The sequence below is a fragment of the Akebia trifoliata genome, chromosome 13, assembly GCF_017979445.1.
Source record: "Akebia trifoliata isolate Shusen 1 chromosome 13, ASM1797944v1, whole genome shotgun sequence".
Lineage (NCBI taxonomy): Eukaryota > Viridiplantae > Streptophyta > Magnoliopsida > Ranunculales > Lardizabalaceae > Akebia > Akebia trifoliata.
Window position 1 is genome coordinate 16,186,782 of NC_141387.1, and position 18,753 is coordinate 16,205,534.

At 35.2% G+C, this 18,753-nt stretch overlaps 1 protein-coding gene across 1 annotated transcript in view; it reads right to left on the bottom strand.

Annotated features, from left to right (window-relative positions):
• LOC147388022 (GTP binding protein) overlaps positions 1-18,753 on the bottom strand; it is a 68,808-nt gene that overhangs the window by 24,979 nt on the left and 25,076 nt on the right. Inside the window, exons 6-8 of the mRNA XM_086420204.1 lie at positions 15,073-15,186; positions 10,628-10,692; positions 3,999-4,115 (exon numbers count right to left, since the gene is read on the bottom strand). Of these exons, the coding sequence (XP_086276330.1) occupies positions 3,999-4,115; positions 10,628-10,692; positions 15,073-15,186 (296 nt within the window). The remainder of the gene's footprint in view (positions 1-3,998; positions 4,116-10,627; positions 10,693-15,072; positions 15,187-18,753) is intronic.

Consider the following 18,753-nt stretch of genomic DNA (forward strand, 5'->3'; position numbering starts at 1 on the left):
TCTGTTGCTAATATGACAAACTTTTGCGAATATTTGGCTATTATTTTGGTCTTTAAAAATAATTGTGAATCGGTTGTCAAGCGGCTGAGTTAACTCAGAGCTTGAAGCTTTGACAAATATTGAGTCTCTGAGAGCCTTCATATCTTCAAACATACGTTTCAATTCTTAAAGTACTAGAGAAAATTTTTTAGAGGAAAACATTTAGAAGTCTGTGAGGTATGAATTTAGAAGATTTGGAAGTGGGAGATTTTAAACTAGAAGACTTTATTTGGAAAGATTGATGAAGGTCAAAAACTGAGACTTTTGAAATTCTTTTAGTCTAGTGAAATCAAATTTCTACCACCAATTAACCCAAGTGCAACGGAACAAAGATGGGATTGACTCAAATATTTCTTTCAAATAATCTCATCCGATAATCCATGGATAACCATTTTAGGCAAAAGGAGACCATATTAATATAGGCATGATCATCATTATTGAGTTTAGAAGAAAAAGAAAAAAAATTATATTGATCTAAAAGAGTAATTGGAATGACATGAGACATGGACCCATAAAATAACCACCAATTAGCAAAGAACCAGTTTGGAATTTGATGTTCTGTATTGGACAAATTTATTAAAATGAAAGGGAACATCCATTCTCGAGGAGAAAGGATATGAAGGATTTTAAGCTTTAAAAAGGTAATTTCACCATCTTTCTCTGTATTTATTTATTACAGCACTTTGAGATTGTGTAAAAATAGCTTCATAGAAATTGGAAAAAATGTTTGATTGTTTAGAATTAAAGTGCTTAATTGGGAAAAGTTGGGACGGAATTTGAGAAATCAAAAGATTATAATACATATGGCAATCTAGATAAAAAAAAAGGTGTCAGCTTTGGATAGATAGTCAGATTTGAGAGAAAATGAAGGATCATAGGGAATTTGAACCTTCGGATTTTTGACTTTGTCTTTTGAAAGATAGATCTAATAGCACATTTTTCTGTAAGAATTCATGGGCCAATAAATCAGTAAGAGATTTTTTTGAATCATTTATAAATTCAGTTTCAAAATCAAACATGGAAAGTAAAGCTTGTCATCTAGAAAAAAAAAATTTGAGGCTAAATTTTTTACATCCTTTTGCAATCGATTTTTAAAAGAATTTTTTTATTCAAAATATCACTTTGAAATTTGAGTATAGATAAAACTATCGCTAGGATTTCTTATTTAACTGTAGAGTAATTTTGTGGAGTGGGGTTCCAAGTTCCAATAGAAATCGAACTATTTATTCTTCTCAATGTAGTCAAGGCATGCGCCTTAGTGCACCTAAGGCGCGCCTCAAGGCGGGGTGGCCCAATGGTGCCTTAATACATGTGAGGTGGGACAGTATTAATGAGGCATAGCAAGGCGCAAGGAGCACGCCTCACTAAAAGTTAAATAAAATAGATGTATTTTATTTAAGTGGGACACCAATTTCATAAATGATTTTATAATCTTTACATGAAAAAAAGATTTATTTGAAAAGTACATTTTTTATTATTAAAATAATTTAATTTATATTTTATCATTTTATTCCACCCAAGCCTATTAGGGCCAGGTTAGAGCTTTGTTGACCTAGTGATGCAGGACGATGAAGAGAGATAAGAAAATGGAATTTGATTTTGGAAATTACCTAGGCCCAATAAGGGTATAGGATTGGTTAAAGGTAGAGCTTGCCTCTTTAGGGTCAGGTTACGGCTCAATCAAGTTAGGCTCAAACCCACCCAGTTGTTGTGTCGTAAAAGCAACAACACATGTTGCTTGCATGCTTATACTTCTTCTTCCTTACTATTTTTTCTACTATTGTTGATCATTTTTCTCCTTCTTGAAGTGTTGAATATTTTAACTTGTTTATAAAACTCATATTTATAATTTTATATTATATCTAGAATCCATCCTTCACTATTTTTTTAATAATTTTATTACGCCTCGCCTTACTCAAACGTGCGCCTCGCCTTGTGCCTTGAGCCTCAAGCATCAAGAGCCCTTTGTGCCTCTCGCCCTTAACTACACCAGTTCTTCTTGTGAGGGCTGAACTTGGAGGAGAATACCTCCATATCCAATTTCAAAGACATTTGTTTGGATAATTTTTGGAAATTTATATAAGGTATATTGAGGCAAGAAAGAAACTTTACATTGTTTTATTTCTTGAACAGCTTTGGTGTGCTCAATAGGGGTGCACATTGGATTGGGTAAATCCGAAAACCGAACCAATCCGAAGCCTTTTGGATTGGATTGGTTCAGATTGAACATGGTTTGGTTCGGGTACAGATTGTATATTAAAAAATACGATTGATTTGGTTCAGTTCCAGATTAGGGCTATAATAGAACCGAACCAATCCGAGAACCAAACTAATCCGAAGTATTTATTATAATATATATATAAATATATATGTGTTACGTAGAGGTAACTCATCAAAGTCTTCAACTTTATCTCCTCTATTTTTTTTTTAACAAAAACTCATAAAAAATGTACACAAATCTCTCTCTCAACTCTAAAATGAATCAACCCATTTATGGAAAAACTTTTTGAAAGAGTTTGATTCCTTGTTTTTTTACGAGAACCTTTATGCCATATTTGTAAAATGAAATATACTATACGAACCTAGGCTTGGATACGTTAGTCTACCATTTATAGATTAGTTTCCTCACTAATCCATCCAAAATACCAATTTTAAAATTTTAATTTTTTTTTAGTCTCATTGAGCTTCCTATAATTTTCAATTTTTACAGATTTCAGTCAGAATTTAATCATAAAATCATTTTCATTTTAAAAATAGGCATTATTTATGATCTGATCCAAAGGGTTCCTCTTTTGAAAGAAAAAATACTAATTTTTCTATTTTGAAAATATAGGAACCGAGAACCGATCCAAACCAATCCGAACCAAGGTTGGTTTGGATTGGTTCGGTTCTATAGGGTAATTAGATTGGTTCGGTTCCAAATTTGTAGAACCGATCATGTTTGGCTCGGTTCCAATTTTGACAAAATCCAAACCAATCCGAACCATGTGCACCCCTAGTGCTCAATACTCCCAAGGTTTCTTAAAAAAAATTCTCAAGTCTATCTTGTAAAAATTTTCTTTCAACAATAAAGTCTTTAACGAATATAAGAACATAATTCAAACAGCCTAGAAATCTTTGTAATTGTTTTTTATTTGTTATTTCATCATGGAATTTGTCACCAAATTGAATTACTCTATTAATTGGGGGTAATTGTCTGTTTTTTCTATTTTATATCCAAAAAATTGAATTTTCGTTTGGAAAAGCTTCATCTTTCTTTGAGATAGGACTAGACCATCTTCTTTAACATAGTTTTACCTTCTTCAAGTATTCGATCTTCTAGAAACTTTCAAAGTTCTCAGCCATCGAGGGTTTTTAGCAATCAATTTGTTTTGGCTTATTCATGGATCAAATTGGCTTTTACTAGTTCTTTTTTATTTGTTTTGGAAGGGTGGATGAAATTCAGATCATGTCATTTGGCTTACCCGATTAGTACTCATCTATTGCAAGTAGCCCCTTATTATGTATATATGGCACAATGGTCATTAGTCAAACATGAATCAGGCAAGCAAGACTGCATCTGAATGAAACATGCTACAGTTCTCAAAACCGAATAAACACGTTAAGATAAACCAATAACAACAGCATATATGTTACAAGGAATTGGAACATAAAAACAACTTATATGAAGACATACGAATTAGGGGAAAGTCAACTGAGATGGTTTGTTCATGTGCAACAAAATCCAATTACAGCCCCAGCCAGATGGAATGTGCAAATTGAAGGTTCTAGAAGAGAGAAAGGATGACCAAATGAACATGGATTAAGGTACCAACAGCGGATACGAACACATACGAACTAAAAGAAGACAAAGCATTAAACATAATTTTAAAAAAAGAATCAATATTAGTTCTAGTGTAATGTTCCAGTCAATCATGTATTCCCCATCAAGGAAAAATTATAACAAGGATTCAACTGACCTTTGTACCGTGTTCTCCTCACAATACTTTGCAGCTTCATCATCCGGTAAATCAGCAAGATTCCTTTCTAAAACACAGCTAAAAGGGATAATTGGCTCGCCGCCATGCTGTTGCACCCTAGAAAAATTAATACAAGTATGACTTCTTCCAATAAAAGAGAGATCTCAAAATAGCATTAGGGTAGGAAAAAAATTCAGTAAAGGTACAAATCTTTTGTGTTCACTGGATACTAGGTATATTGCCAAAAAAATAATAATAATTATGCTTAATGGAGGAAAAAGAATGTCTTTGGTAAGCATAAGTTCCGTAGAAATATGAAACGGGAGAGTCGCAGCATTTCTTGTTAAAATATTTCTTTAGACCTTGATGAGACAGAGTGGCAAAATTTCTTAAGCTCGGAACACCCATATTCCTCAGTCAAGCCTTTAAGAATGAATGAAGTTGATTATTGCAAGACTGCAATGACAATCCTTACGAATGGATGAAATTCCAATTATATTATTCCAAAGAAATTGAAATAAACATTGTGCCTATGTTAATAGATGTAGTTGTCTGAGGTTTCAGTCCGGGGTAGATAGCAAGGTAAAAGAAAAAGTATCTTCGCAACGGATTACTAAATTGAATTCTGATTGAACTCCATCAGCAAGCTTGAACAGTGTGAGGCTTAACACTTGCAAACTGACTAGAACCCACGACCTCAAAGCCGTGTTGCAATGAATCCTATGTCAATCTCAGAACGTGAAGCTTGCAAACTGGACAAATACCTTACATCATTTTCCAAATGTGTAGATAGTAGTAAGTCAAATCCTTTTGATGTTATTCATAAAGACGTGGGATCTCGCTAGAGTCAAGAGTATGTATGATTTTTTATAATTAGTTAAGTTTTATTTATGATTTTGTAGAATGGAATTGTTATTTCTGATGAAAGATCACTTTGAGTTATTTTCATAAAGAGTGTTATTCAGTTTAGTACATCACTTTGTATCCTTAGACCTGGTAATGCTTTTGAATATATATAGCAAATAGGAATAGCAAGTCATTTGTACCCAAAATGGCATCATACACCATACTTCTTGTGCATATAAACATCTCGACAAAATGATGTGGTCAAACATCGATATTTGCTAGACGTTGCCCATACCCTAATGATCACTATACATGTTTTGAAGAGTTTATAGGGGAGATAATGTGCTTATTCATGTTTCCATTGTCTGTTCTAGAAGGTGGGTATTATTTTTTATGTATTCATCCTCAATCTACCTTCTTTTGGTCTTGCTCCACGCATTTTGGTTGTGTTTCTATTGTACAAAAATTAGAATGTGATTGTGATAATCTTTCTCCGCGAGCGATCAAATGTATATTTTGGAATATTCTTGTACACAAAGAGGCTATCAATTGCCCCATGTCTCGACGATTTTAAGTTACTGTTGATATTACTTTCTTTAAAGTAGTTTTTTTTTCTCTTGATGGTCAGTGTATAATACTAACATATTTGCTAGTTCAGGAGGAGAATTCCATTTCTTGTACCATTTATTTACTTCTTTCCATTGATACTACATATGTGGAACAACCATAACCATTGCTTCTACAAATCTATAACAAGAAGTACATCTTGTAGTCTACATCAGCTAGAGTGCCTAAACCTCCATCCCCCTCCTATCACTAAGGATCTTTCTGTTGACTTACACATTGCTCTACGTAAAGGTATCGTTCTTAGACTTATCATCCATTGGCTGATTTTGACTTTTTTCATCGGGTTACCTCATTATTTCTTAGTTTTGCTTTGGTTCTATTTTTTGTCTATTTATAAATACTAGCAACGGGTATTGTCTTCATCAAGATAGAAATAAGCTATGGATATAAAACTGTGCATTTTATGCCAGGTAAACAGACAATGGGTTGCCGACGGGTATATATACACCATCAAGAATCATCTCTACTTGATGGAACATTTGTTGCCAATGTAGAGTACACACAAACCCAGAGTTTATGATAAAAATCAGGTTCTAAGGTGAAATCCCAAGAACTAGGAGTAATGAAGAATCTCTATGTCAAGCAACATAGACAAGAAAGTTCAATCTAAATCTGAGATTAATGGAAATCAATCGCAAACACTAAAATTAAGAACCAATATTGAGTTCTTATGGTAAAAAAAAAAAACACCAAGAGGATAAAAAGTCTTCTTTTTCTTTTATTAATCAATCTCCAAAAAAACTAACTGCTAAATTTATTTATTGGAGCTCCTTATATAGATAACTCCCTCCTAACAACTTAGGAACCTTATAAAATACTAAAAAGTTACTTTCTAATCTATCTATAACATATTATTAACCTTCAAATCCTATTAGAACTCAATTTGGACACCTAAACGCACTTTTATTCATAACCTAAAGAATAAAAACGAATTTAGAGAAGAATAGAGACATAAAACAAATTAGAAACTAACTAGGAAAAGAAACTTACTAGAATTGAAAAAGAAACTAACTAGAACTACTTAAGTAATTTAAAAAATAGAAACTCAATAAAAGAACGATTCTTGAAGAAAAGTTGGACCAAGTCTAGTAGACTAGTCAAAGATGGGACTAAGTTGACTCAGTTAGTCAAACTAAGTTGACTCGATTTTGACTGATTTGACTCAGTCAATGTTGCTTATTCATTCGATGCATCTTAACTCGATCATAGGCATTGAGATAAGTGTTGGCAAGCCTATCTACATCGCAAACCTAGGCTATAAACTTCTTTAAGACTTTTTCACATGTTACACTTCTTAAATTTGTTCGGGTTCTTTTATTTGTGGTCATCTCTATGGACTGGCTTTTATATCAATTAGACATAAAAACATGTCTTCTTGAATGGTGGTTTACAAGAGTAAGTGTATCAACAACCACCTCCATGTTGTTTGATTAGCAAAAAGCTTAACATTGTTTGTCGATTGTAAAAAATAATATATGAATTGAGCAATCTCTAAAAGCTTGGTTTGATAGTTTAAGGCAATATGATTTTAGTAAGCACACTTTGATCACTTGGTGTTTGTTCGTTACACCTCTATTGGTGTGACCATCCTTCTAGTGTATATGGATGACATTATTCTCTAAGAGCGCCACCGATAGGATTGTAATGCTAAAAACCTATTTGTGCCACCATGCTCACAGCAAGGATCATGATTCCCTTCTCTATCTAGCATATAGGCTGCGAGGTATAATGCTAGTATTACTATCTAATAGGGGAAATATGTCACAGACATGTTAAACATGTATGTTGGGTTCTAAGCCCATTGATATTCTTATGGATTACAATCTTTAGAGTGATCAATGGGATTTGTACAATGATGCTAGACGATACCGATGGCTAGTAGGGAAGCAGATTTATCTCACTATAACTCATATAGATATTACCTTCGCAGTTTGATTTGTGAATTAGTTTATGCATGCATATCGACAACCACAATGAAGTGTTGTGTAGCGTATCTTATAGTATTTAAAATGAGCCCCAAGTAAAAGGCAAATTATATAAACCATATCAACAATTGAAAGTTCGATTTTTCTAATAGAAGACGAGACGACAATCATTTTGACAAACAATCCACATCTAGGTATTACACCTTGATGGATAATAACTTCTTCATATAATGATGTTAAAAAAGATGTTAGATAAAGTATAGAGGCGGGTGATACCCTGAAAATTTATTACGTATCTCGCAGAATAAATTTTATAAAATTTGTTGATTATTAATCAAAGTTATGATGGGATAGTTTGTAAGTCAATCACGTATTGTTTATAGGTTTAGAACTGTCAAGAAGCATAGTTTTGTGTGAGTTTGATTTGATTAATTAAATTAATTGATCCAAAAAGATATTTTAGAAGAAGATATATATATATATATATATATATAATAAGAATATATATGGGGAATGCTAACGTCCAAGACCTCATGGGGATGCTAGCATTCTCTAACACTTTTTTTCCAATAATACCCCAACTCATTTTGTCTTTTATTAAAAAAGACAAGGGTATATTAGTCATTTTATGTAATAAATGCTTATTTACATAATAAATATTTGTCTCTCACATAATAAATGTTAAGGGCATTTAATCTTTAGAATTAAATGTCTTATTTGCAATAAATGATTTGGCAATCAATGCAAACAAGCATTTATTATGTCAAAACCAATATACCCCTATTTTTTTCACTAAAAGACGATGAATAGGGGTATTATTGGAAAAAAAGTGTTGGAGAATGCTAATGTCCCCATGGGGTCTTAGACGTTAGCGTTCTCCTATATATATATATATAAAGAGCTAATTCATATTCATTTCTATTAAACCTATTGAGAGAAGTCGAATCCTAAAGTTGTTTATCTCTTGGCTTTTAATTTACGTGTTGATCTTGTCAAGAAGTATAAGTGAATAGAAAGCTAGACTAGTTAAATAAAGATTCAGGATGTCAAGGTTTGAAGCTAAGAATTGAATCCAATGAGGTAGGGAACTTCAAATTTCATAATTGTCGTCATAGATTTATTTTAAAAATGTTTTTGTTTCAAAGTAAATTAGTTATTTCAAATTCTATGTTCAATATATGTATTATGCAAAAACAAATTCATGCATGTTAGATTAAAATTTTCATATATTGTTGTATTTATGTTATAGTAGATTTTGTTGATGCACCAAAACAATCCTATAAAATGTTTTAATCGTAAAAGTGTTTCTTGTAAAATTGGTTTTGAATAAAAGCAATAATATTTCTTATTACTAAAACAAATGGAATAATAGAGCAAGATCCTGAGCTAATTGATTAACCATTTAGTTTAGAAATAGAAATATTGTTGTGAAAAAAAAAAAAAATTTGAAAGACTCTTAGAATGAAAAATTATAACAAGTTTTTCGATGATTTTAATTAACTGAACAAAATAAATTTTATGAAAAATTAGATATTTGACGCTCCTGTATTTCATCGTGATTTAGAAAAAAAAATGTTTTTATTCACTTTGTATTGATGGAAAAAAAATGATTTTCAAAAGAGATTATAATTCCTTTATATTAAAGTCACACTGGAGATGTGATAACTTATGATGTTAGTGAGAACGTGATTCTCAATTGAGTGTGTATGTGGAGTAAGTATCCAATAGTGAGATGTTTGAGCGTACGTCATGTAAGTGACAAAAGAGAGATGTGAGATGAAAGAGAGATATGAGAGACCATTTCGATTCGAGTATTGTGTAAGACACGAGAAAAAAAAAAGAGTGAAATGCTCTGGCTCATTGCCGTGCTAAACATGAAAATAAATGAAATGAAAAAAAGAAGTGAAAAAAAAAGATGGTGTATTATGTTGAGTGATAAACTGAGTATTCAACTCACATACTTGGTTGTTATTTTTCATTTAATATTTTTTTTTAAAAGAAGATTTATATTTCGAAAAAGATGAAAGTTTCATGTCATGCACGTCAAATTGGCATAGACGAAAATGACAAGTCAATAATCATTAACAGTCTATAGTAGTCAAGAAAGCGACCCACTTATTTGACCCATTTCTTAAAGTTGACCGTGTTTTATTTTTATTTTTTCACAATTATTGAAATCTTTTAAATGGATTTATGTTTTGATAAACGTGCATTGTTTACAAATGAATTTGTGTGATTAATCTGCATACTAGGACTATGATTTAAAAATATATGTTTCCTACTAGGTAACTCCTATGTTACTCACCCTACCAATCATTTTAGTTTCAAGAAGTCCCAACGATCAATGATTAGCTTTATGATTGTTGTCGCTTCAGGATCAGTAGGCTTGTGTGTTGTGAGCCTTAGTAGATAGAGTATTAGGTTCATGATGAGATAGCAAGTTCATATATTCTTGGAAGTATGTGCCAATATTTCTTTCTGTTATATATAAATAAAGGGAGTTATGAGATAGGATTGTTGCTTTTATTAATGTATTGTATTTAGTTATATTTTCGCTGTGATATATCATATCAATGTTTGAAATTGTTGAATTATATGTGTTTATCATTGTATGGGAAATATCTCACATCTCGTGATTCCAACACTTAATCATGGGGATGTGTGTTAGGATTTTGGGGTGTGACACGGAGTACAGATACATGGTCCATACAACATATGAGATGATTTGGGTGAAGTCTTAGCTTCAAGAAATGGATTTCGATGCTCCTAACCCGATGATATTGCAATGTGATAATGATAGCACTGTTTTCATTGTATGTAACTTGGTGTTTCATGAGTAAACGAAACACATTGAAGTTGATTGCCACTACATTATTGACATGATTCTATGTAGGAAATTTGTTACTCTACTCTATATATCTACTCTGCTGATCAATTTGACATGTTTACAAAAGCATTAAGCAAAGGTACTTTCTTTTGTTTTGTGTAACAAGCAGAGTATGCATGATATGAATGTCGGAGGGGGAGTGCTAGAATATAGGATTTATTTATACATTTTTGTGCACAAGGGCAGAATAATCTTTTTTTTGTTTATTAATATAAATGGTAATAGAGGAGGTGGACAATACCAAGTTGGACTCCTCCCAACTTTTCAATCTTTTTTTCATCTCTTCTACTCTTCTACAATATGTGGCAATGACAAGCTTAAGAAAATAAAACAAATGGACATACCAGGCATGAATCTTCGGGAGAAACTTGTTTTTCTTTCTTTGATAATCTTTCTCATTCATGTTAACCTGCATACAAAAGCATAAATATGATCAAGATGTCAATACATCATTACTGAAAATGGAAGAAGATAAAGAAACTCCAGTTCAGAAAACTGAAAAACAGACAAAACAACCCGAATGATTTAGCTTCTCCAAAAGTTTTGACTGCTATTTTTCTAAATCCACATATTTGTGGGAGAATGACATCCAGAGTGTTTGCCAGGATCTAGTGGTAACCTAGATTTGATTGGAGTGGTAACTTTGGATGCAGCAGAGCAGCTCCCTTTGCCCTTATTTTATTGTAGTAATTTATAAAGAATTGCAATGAGGAATCAGATTATGTCGCAGAGATTCAGGATTTCAGCATTCACATACAAGATAATTGAACTTAACAAAGTTATCAAGTCCACACGGCATTTGTGCAAGAGCTTCATTTCTTGTTCAATGTAGTTTATGAGGTAGAAGCAGACCCCATTGGCCTCCAGTACCTCCGTAGATACTAGTGAAGGTTTAACACAAGCGGGTACAGCAAAGAGCACTGAGTTTTGGTACATCATGTCACACACATACATGTTTCCTCCCACAAAAGAGAGCACGAAGCCCCACGATGGCACAATAAAGGCTGACATCAGGTCACTGAATCGGCTTTTTTCTATTTTCTGTAATCTGGTTATGTTTGTTAGAATTTGAAACTAGTATATCATAATAGTAGTCCTAAAGTCAGTAGGAGTCAAAGTTAGTAGGAGTCCTTAGTAGGCAAGGAAGTATAAAGTATCCACACAAATGTTTCTACCTTATTGAGCTTTGTGGTTTGATTTTTCTACTGATCACAAACACCTCGAGATCAACAGTTCACATCCATGGTAGATGTCGTCGTTGTTGTCGGGCACTGGTGTGGTACTTGTCAGAGTCTCCAATTCACAAGTTACAATATATATGAAGTGTAGAGAACGATCAAAAGTCAAAATAAAGTCGTCCTCACCTCTTTATTAGGTAATTTTCTTCCATAACGTCTTCCCCATGATCTTAGGGAGCCATGATTATCCATTTCCGAGATTCACACCAACCGTTACACTTTTGGACCCTCATCCCATCCAAGAAGACAAAACATGCCAATTGGCTATTGGGTGGACTCGGTTAAATATCGTGTGGAATAATACACCGTCCTGAAGTAGCATTCTTCCTAATCTTTGCCAAGCATTTCTCATCGGTACAAAACAACACAATGCCCACCCGATGTTTGGAACCCTTCAACGGCAAGCAAGCTCTATTTCTCCTCTTTCAAGAGATCTTTGCGAGGTATCTACTCTCCTACCCAACTTGATATATCTCATCATGATCGAATGCATATTTTTATCCAAATAAACTCCCTCTAGGGATAAAGAATAGCTTTTTGTCTCCCCAAGATACATACTGACACATGTCACTTCACAATTCAATATGCCTTTTTGAGGAGACGCTTTCATTACACTTCTCGGAGCACCTCTGTTCGAAGAGTCATAATGATGAGCTTTGTCATTGTCTTTTATGGTTAAGCTTTCACTACATGTAAACATCCGATTGATTCCTACCAAATTCTTTTATTATAAATAGGGGTTCCCTCGGTAGAGAACTCTTCTTTAGGCTACCTTCAATATGTGTCATTCCAATCTTTCATTTTCTAGTTCCCTTTCTCGTCTTTACTTTTTCCCATTTCCACGGTTGTGAATAAACTAGAACTTAGGAGGAAGTACAAAATTCCTACTAAAGTAGATCTCCATTGGGCTGCCTACAAGTCTGAACAAGGGACCAACAAGATCTTTATCAATGCAAGCTAGCTGAACGTTGGTTTGTTTTTCCCCTTAACCCATTTGGAAGGAGTCTTCTCAATCCCCTTCACCACGCCCTGAGAAAATTGTTGGGAACTTCTATCAATTTGTTAATCGAATTCTTGAGAAAAAACAATTCAAAGGGGGGAATTAGGCTCCGAAGCATGTGTTGGCCTTTTGTGTCCCAAGGACTTTCCAAGGTAAATTATTCATTTGTCCCCCCCCCCCCCTGAAACCTTTTTATTTATCTAGTATTTTAAATGCTAATTTTGTTTCTTTGTTGCAAATGGTATGTAGCAACTTCTACTCCTACTACTCATAGAAGGTACACTACTCGGGTGGTATAGAGTTCATCTTCTTGTCGAACCAGTCCACCAACTCGTTCCTCTTTCTTCTCCCATCATGCTAACATAACAAGTCATCCAAACACCCTCTACCAACTACCAACCTATTCCCAATTGCCAACATGGACATTAACCTAGACAATTTTGTCCTAGCCCCCTTCATTTGACCTATCAAGCCCCTAGATCAGCCTATGTTGTTCCAATCCCAACCGTATCACGCACATATCTCAACCAACTGGGGTGGTTAATCGGGAGGGTGTACACCTACCATGCCCTGCAGAAGCTGAAGAGTCCAAGCATCCTACAAAGAGATCTCGAAAGGGATGGCGTGCCTTTCTCTACATTTGGAAAAGGTTGGAAGGCTTATTGAGGAGCAACTACTCATGAGGTTGCATCAGGAGATGGCCAAGGTATTTCCTTAACCCAAAGCCTTTTTTATTCTGGACTTACGAACTCACTTTGATGTGTCATACATATTTTCTTTATTTGCCCAGTCACAATTACACAAGATCGAGGCTTGCCAACACCTTACCAAGGTCATCAAACAGTTTTCAAGCTACTAATTGGAAGTGGAAGTGAAGAAGCATGATAATCTCTATCACCTGGAACAGCTATCCCAAACCCATCCCACCCTTAAAAAGAAGGTTACGGAGGAAGAATTGGAGTAGTTGAGGGATTGACTGAAGAGTCAAGAGGTGGAGTTGCACAAGTCCCTAACCACCAACCCACATCGTTCCAAGGAGGTTGATGACGACTACCTAGCAGTAAGGGAAGAGGATCGGATAGAAGACATAGGAATGCTTGAGAAGTTGTAAAACAAACTTTAGAAAGATAAGCATGTTGCATTCAGGAAGCCTAGGATAGAACCTAGGCCAAGGCTAATGAATTGTTTCAGTCTGACGGGTCGGCAATCCACTCCAACTTGGAATCTCTCGGGTAGGACCAAGCTAGGACTGAACAATGGCCTTCCCAAACTACGTAGTAACGATCATCTCCAAACACAATCTCCGGTAGTTGCTGAAAACAAGCAGGCTAAACTCATGGAGGTTGACCAGCCTAGAAGTCAACCTAATGTGGTCTTGTCTAATACCTGAGTGCTACAATTTTAACCTACTATCGAGGAGGTTGTTGTGAACTTGTCGACTCGAGATGATCCTAACATCGTTGCCTCTTCTACCAATCTCACTATTTTCAACCCATTGCGTAGGGTTTTTTTAACTGTTTTTTTTTTTTGCCTTTTAAATGAAAGTCCTCTAAGGCATCTTCTTAAAATTAAAATAAAAAAGTACAACTTGTTGAGGGGGCACTTTGTTGTATATTCATATTTCTTTATTGTATCTAATATTGATTTGATTTCTATACTTCTCTTTATTTTTTTTGCATTTTATGCTTCGCCTCTCATAAATGCTTCTAACTCTACCTTTTTTTGTATAGCATGCAAGATTTTTTTTTTCCTCTGCGTTTTACTATTTATTATTTGTAATGATGCACCCCTTTCCTTCATAATCCCATTTGCTTCTCTCTCTCAGATGAGATATTGCGTGTCCATGTCTTTACAAGATGCCTTTTTCCTTAGGTACCTTAAGGATGTACTTTTTCATTTACTATACTTGGTAGTTATCTTCGGGGCCCTTACTTAGTCATGTTCTTGGATGAAGTAGTTTCTGCTCCATGTGCATCCAGGTAAAAAAGACTTAGTTATTTAGCAGAATAGGATAAAGCATCAGAGCTCCTTACACTTTCCGAAATCACTTCAAGGTAGACCCTCAATCATTGACCAGATCAAGTTGTCATTGGGAATACCTTCCCCTTTTCTAGTACCTTAGGGGTAAATGCTGAGTCACTTACTAGACTAGGTTAAACTTGGAAGGACCTTCCACTTCCCGAGTTCCTACATGCAAATGCTTAGTCATTTATCAATGATTTTTTTTTGTGCCAGTTCTATAAGAAGTTTAAGTGCTTCCGTTTTATGATTTCGGGTTCATGTTGGATTATATGAGCAGCAAGAAGTCAGTTCTTTTTTGTTCTCCAGCTCTATTGTTTTTTTTCCCTTGTTCATTTTTATTCTCTGGCAATCCATAGGATGGTCATCTCGACCTCCTACTTTGAATTTTTTTCTTCTTAATTCTCTTTACCTATCAAAAAAACAAATTCTTTCTAAAACTAAAATCAAAGAGAGGAAAGTAATCAACAACACTGAATTTATCCAGCCATAAAGATCATCTTCACTATTTCTTAATGAAAATATAACATACCAAGTAGACAATAGGCTTGGCGGTGAGCAACTGGAAAGTATTCAAAATCTCAACATCTGCTGCTTTCCACTCACCTAGACGCACATCTTTTCCTGCCTGAAGCCAAGCTTTGACCTGTAGTAGACATGGAAAGTGACAGTAAATTTCTGAACTGCAAGTCCATAGTGGTAAAGCTTCACAACAAAACATGGTATGCACTGGCGTAAATACCTAGAGCAAAAGGCATGCGGTTGATCAAGAAGCATTTAAGGATATTTATATTTAACATCAATACCTCAGCTACTTCGATCAGGGGTCTATTATTTCGTTCACAAATACCCTTCTATTAAGGAATAGACACACAAGAAGTTTCAAGTATAATATCATTGTCAGATAAATATTTTCAAAAGAGAATTGATGTATGTTATCTATCATGATCAAATGTAAGAATGCACACATTTGCACCAAAATGATTTTCAATCTCTGAGTGAAATTAGACAAAAATGAAATAAAGTTCATATTTCTCCTACATCAAATATAACCATGTCATACGTGTGTAATTCTCCAAACACCTAAAGCGTCATTGAATTCGACAAATGATAGGAAACTCAAAACAATTAATTCCACCTTTTCTCATCCCTTCTTTTTTTTTTATGATAACCAAAATTTTATTGAAGGAGGACAAGGAGTCCTCAAAAGGAAACAAGGAAAAAGAAACGGAAAAAAAAAAAACAAAAAAAACAAACAAACAAGAAGAGAAGCAACAAAAAAACTATAAATAAATATAAAAAAACTACAAACAAGCATTGCCACAAACCAGATCGATATCACCCTCTAGACACAAGCTCCTATCTAACCAAGAAATCCTAAAAGCGGTATCCCATGAACTTCTAAAACTACTTGCACTAATAAAACAAAAGCCCCATGATATTAAAAAAGATCTCCTGAAAAGAATTCTTCTTCCCTAAAAAAATGCGCCCATTTCTTTCTTTCCACAAACCCCAACAGATAGTCAAAGGAATGAAATTTCAAAGAATCTTTTCCTTACTAACAACGTCAGTAGATCTCCAACAATCCAGAAGGTTCACGACCGAATGAGGGGTAAACAAAGAAATATTGAACATAGCAAGAAAGGAAAACCAAATTTGTTGAGCCACCCACAGTGGAAAAGAAGGTGGTTAACTGATTCACCATTAGACCTACAAAGAAACCAAAACTCCGCAAGAACCATCGTTCTAAGATAATCGATAGTGAGAAGCTTATCCAAAACCACACGCCATAAGAAGAAAAACAACTTTTGAAGGAATAATCGAAAATCAAAACAAAACAACTAGAAAGGGGGGCTCCCCAACCGAATCAAGTGGGAATAAAAAGATGGCACTGAAAATCCCACTAGAACTCCCCACCCAAGCCCAACTATCCTCCAACTAAGAGGGCAAACCAACCTAAGGTAAGAAACTAAGCGGGGATGTCACTATTGGAACTCCCCAACTTCTGATGTCAAGAAATCCTCTTGACCACATACCTGACTGCCTCGGCAGACAACTCAACCATAGACTCATAGTGCGAGAGCTCCTCCCAACGGGACTGAAGGAATCCAAAATAATCTGCAACACTCTGATTTCCTTGCGTAGCTTGAGCAATATCACGGTAAAATTCATAAATCCTCGAGTCATTTCGAGCATGTGCATATGTCTGAGTGAGAACTGACCACAAAGAAGAGACAGTCTCATGATACATAAACATATTGTAGATGTGTTGCTCCATGGAATTAAATAACCATCCAAGAATGGTGCAATTATCGATTTCCTATTGTTCAAATTTTGGATCAGTGAGGGGTGGCTTAGAAATAACACCTGACAGGCACCCAGATTTTCCACTACTACAAATCGCACAGACCAGGACCAAATCTGAAAGTTACGACCATCTAGTGGGGCATTAGTTATATGCTGGACTGAGAAATTAGCCCCAAGGGTTCAAGTAGAGTCCTTAGTTTCATGAGTCGTTGTCATTGCACACTATGAACAGGAAGAAACTTTGGATTGAAGGGAAATCTTCCGTATTAGTACTGTTGAAGGCCAAATAATACTATTGATTGTTGTCGACAACACCCAAAATAGCTACTATTACTGTCGTTGGGAAGGACAACTAAAGTAGAGGTGGCGTAGGTCACAAAAACAGCCTCTGCTACTGTCGCAGGGCTTGTAGGCTGATCACAAGGGCAACTAACACATGGTTGTTGTTGTCGCAGGGCCTATAGGGCTGAACGCACTTGGCTGCTACTGTCGCAGGGCCTATAGGGCTGAACGCACTTGGCTGCTACTGTCGCAGGGCCTATAGGCTGATCACAAGGGCAACTAACACTTGGCTGCAACTGTCGTTGGGCATGTACAGCTGATCGCAAGCCACCTAACCCCTTGTTGTTGATGTCGCAGGGCCTATAAGGCTAATCCAAGGCACCCAATAGCTTGATGCTGCTGTCGCAAGGCAGTCTAGCGCTTGTAGGCTGATCAGAGTGAACCCAACACCTGTCTGCTGCTGTCACATGGTAGATCAGGGCCTGTAGGGCTGATCAAAGTGTATTCAACAATTGTATGTTGTTGTATGATGTTGTCGCAAGTCAGATTGGGTCCAAAAGGTCTGATCACAGCATAGGTAGGGGCCTGTAAACCAGATTGCAGGGCAGGTATGGACCTGTAAGAAACAGCGAAGGCCTATAGGGATGATCAAAGTTCACCCAACAGAACTAGGGCTAATTGCAAAGAGAAACCCTAACGTAGGGCAAAAAACATAGTGCAAATCTCTATTGCAGCATGTGTAAAGCTAATAAAGTCTCTATCACAACATGCGATCAAGAGAATATGAATCAAAAAATAAAAAATAAAAAATACCCCCGAAGGGGAGAAACTCCGGATGAGACTACTGCTAGGTGATTTCGATTAGTGTAGAAAAAGAAGAAGGGAGGAGGAGGAGAAACGATGAGGAAGGGCCAAAGAAGGTGGCGTTAGGTTTTTTTCTTTAGCTCTGATACCAAGAAGAATTTTAGAAAAGAAAAGTCAAGTCTCATAATGAGAGCTTGGCATATATTTATAACCAATAATAAGTGAATGGACATATATGCCCTTACAGAAAAATAATAGGCATAAACTAATATTAGTCAAACTAGAACTAACTATTCTAATATTTTCAATAAAGTACTTGTCTTTTTCTTTCGAGTCTTGAGAGTGAGAGAGTGGCTTAAGTTTAGTTGAGACTAGAACTTTTAGAGTAATAGTGTAGAGTAGAGATTATGAGAATATTCAAAATTATGAGAGACTGTATTAGAACATGTAATGAGATTTAATAATTGGAGGCTTTGTGAGGGTAAAAGAGATTAGAAGGTAGAAGAGATGTTGTAAAAGAAGAATGGGGGTAGAAGTGGGATATTTATAAGAGAAAAATGAGTTTATGCTAAAAAGAAAATTGTGCCCAAAAAGTATTCCATCGCATATCGTAGTATGCACTCGCATATTTTGCAGATAGCATACTTTTATATATGTGATGAAATATAGTTTGGAAAAGGCATATGTGATCACATATTCGCATATGCGATCACATATTCGCATATGCAATTGCATTTGACAACATTGCTCCTAGTTTAGTAGATTTAGCTTCTCGTTGGTGTAGCACCACAAATATATTTGTTTGCGCTTGGGGAGAGCT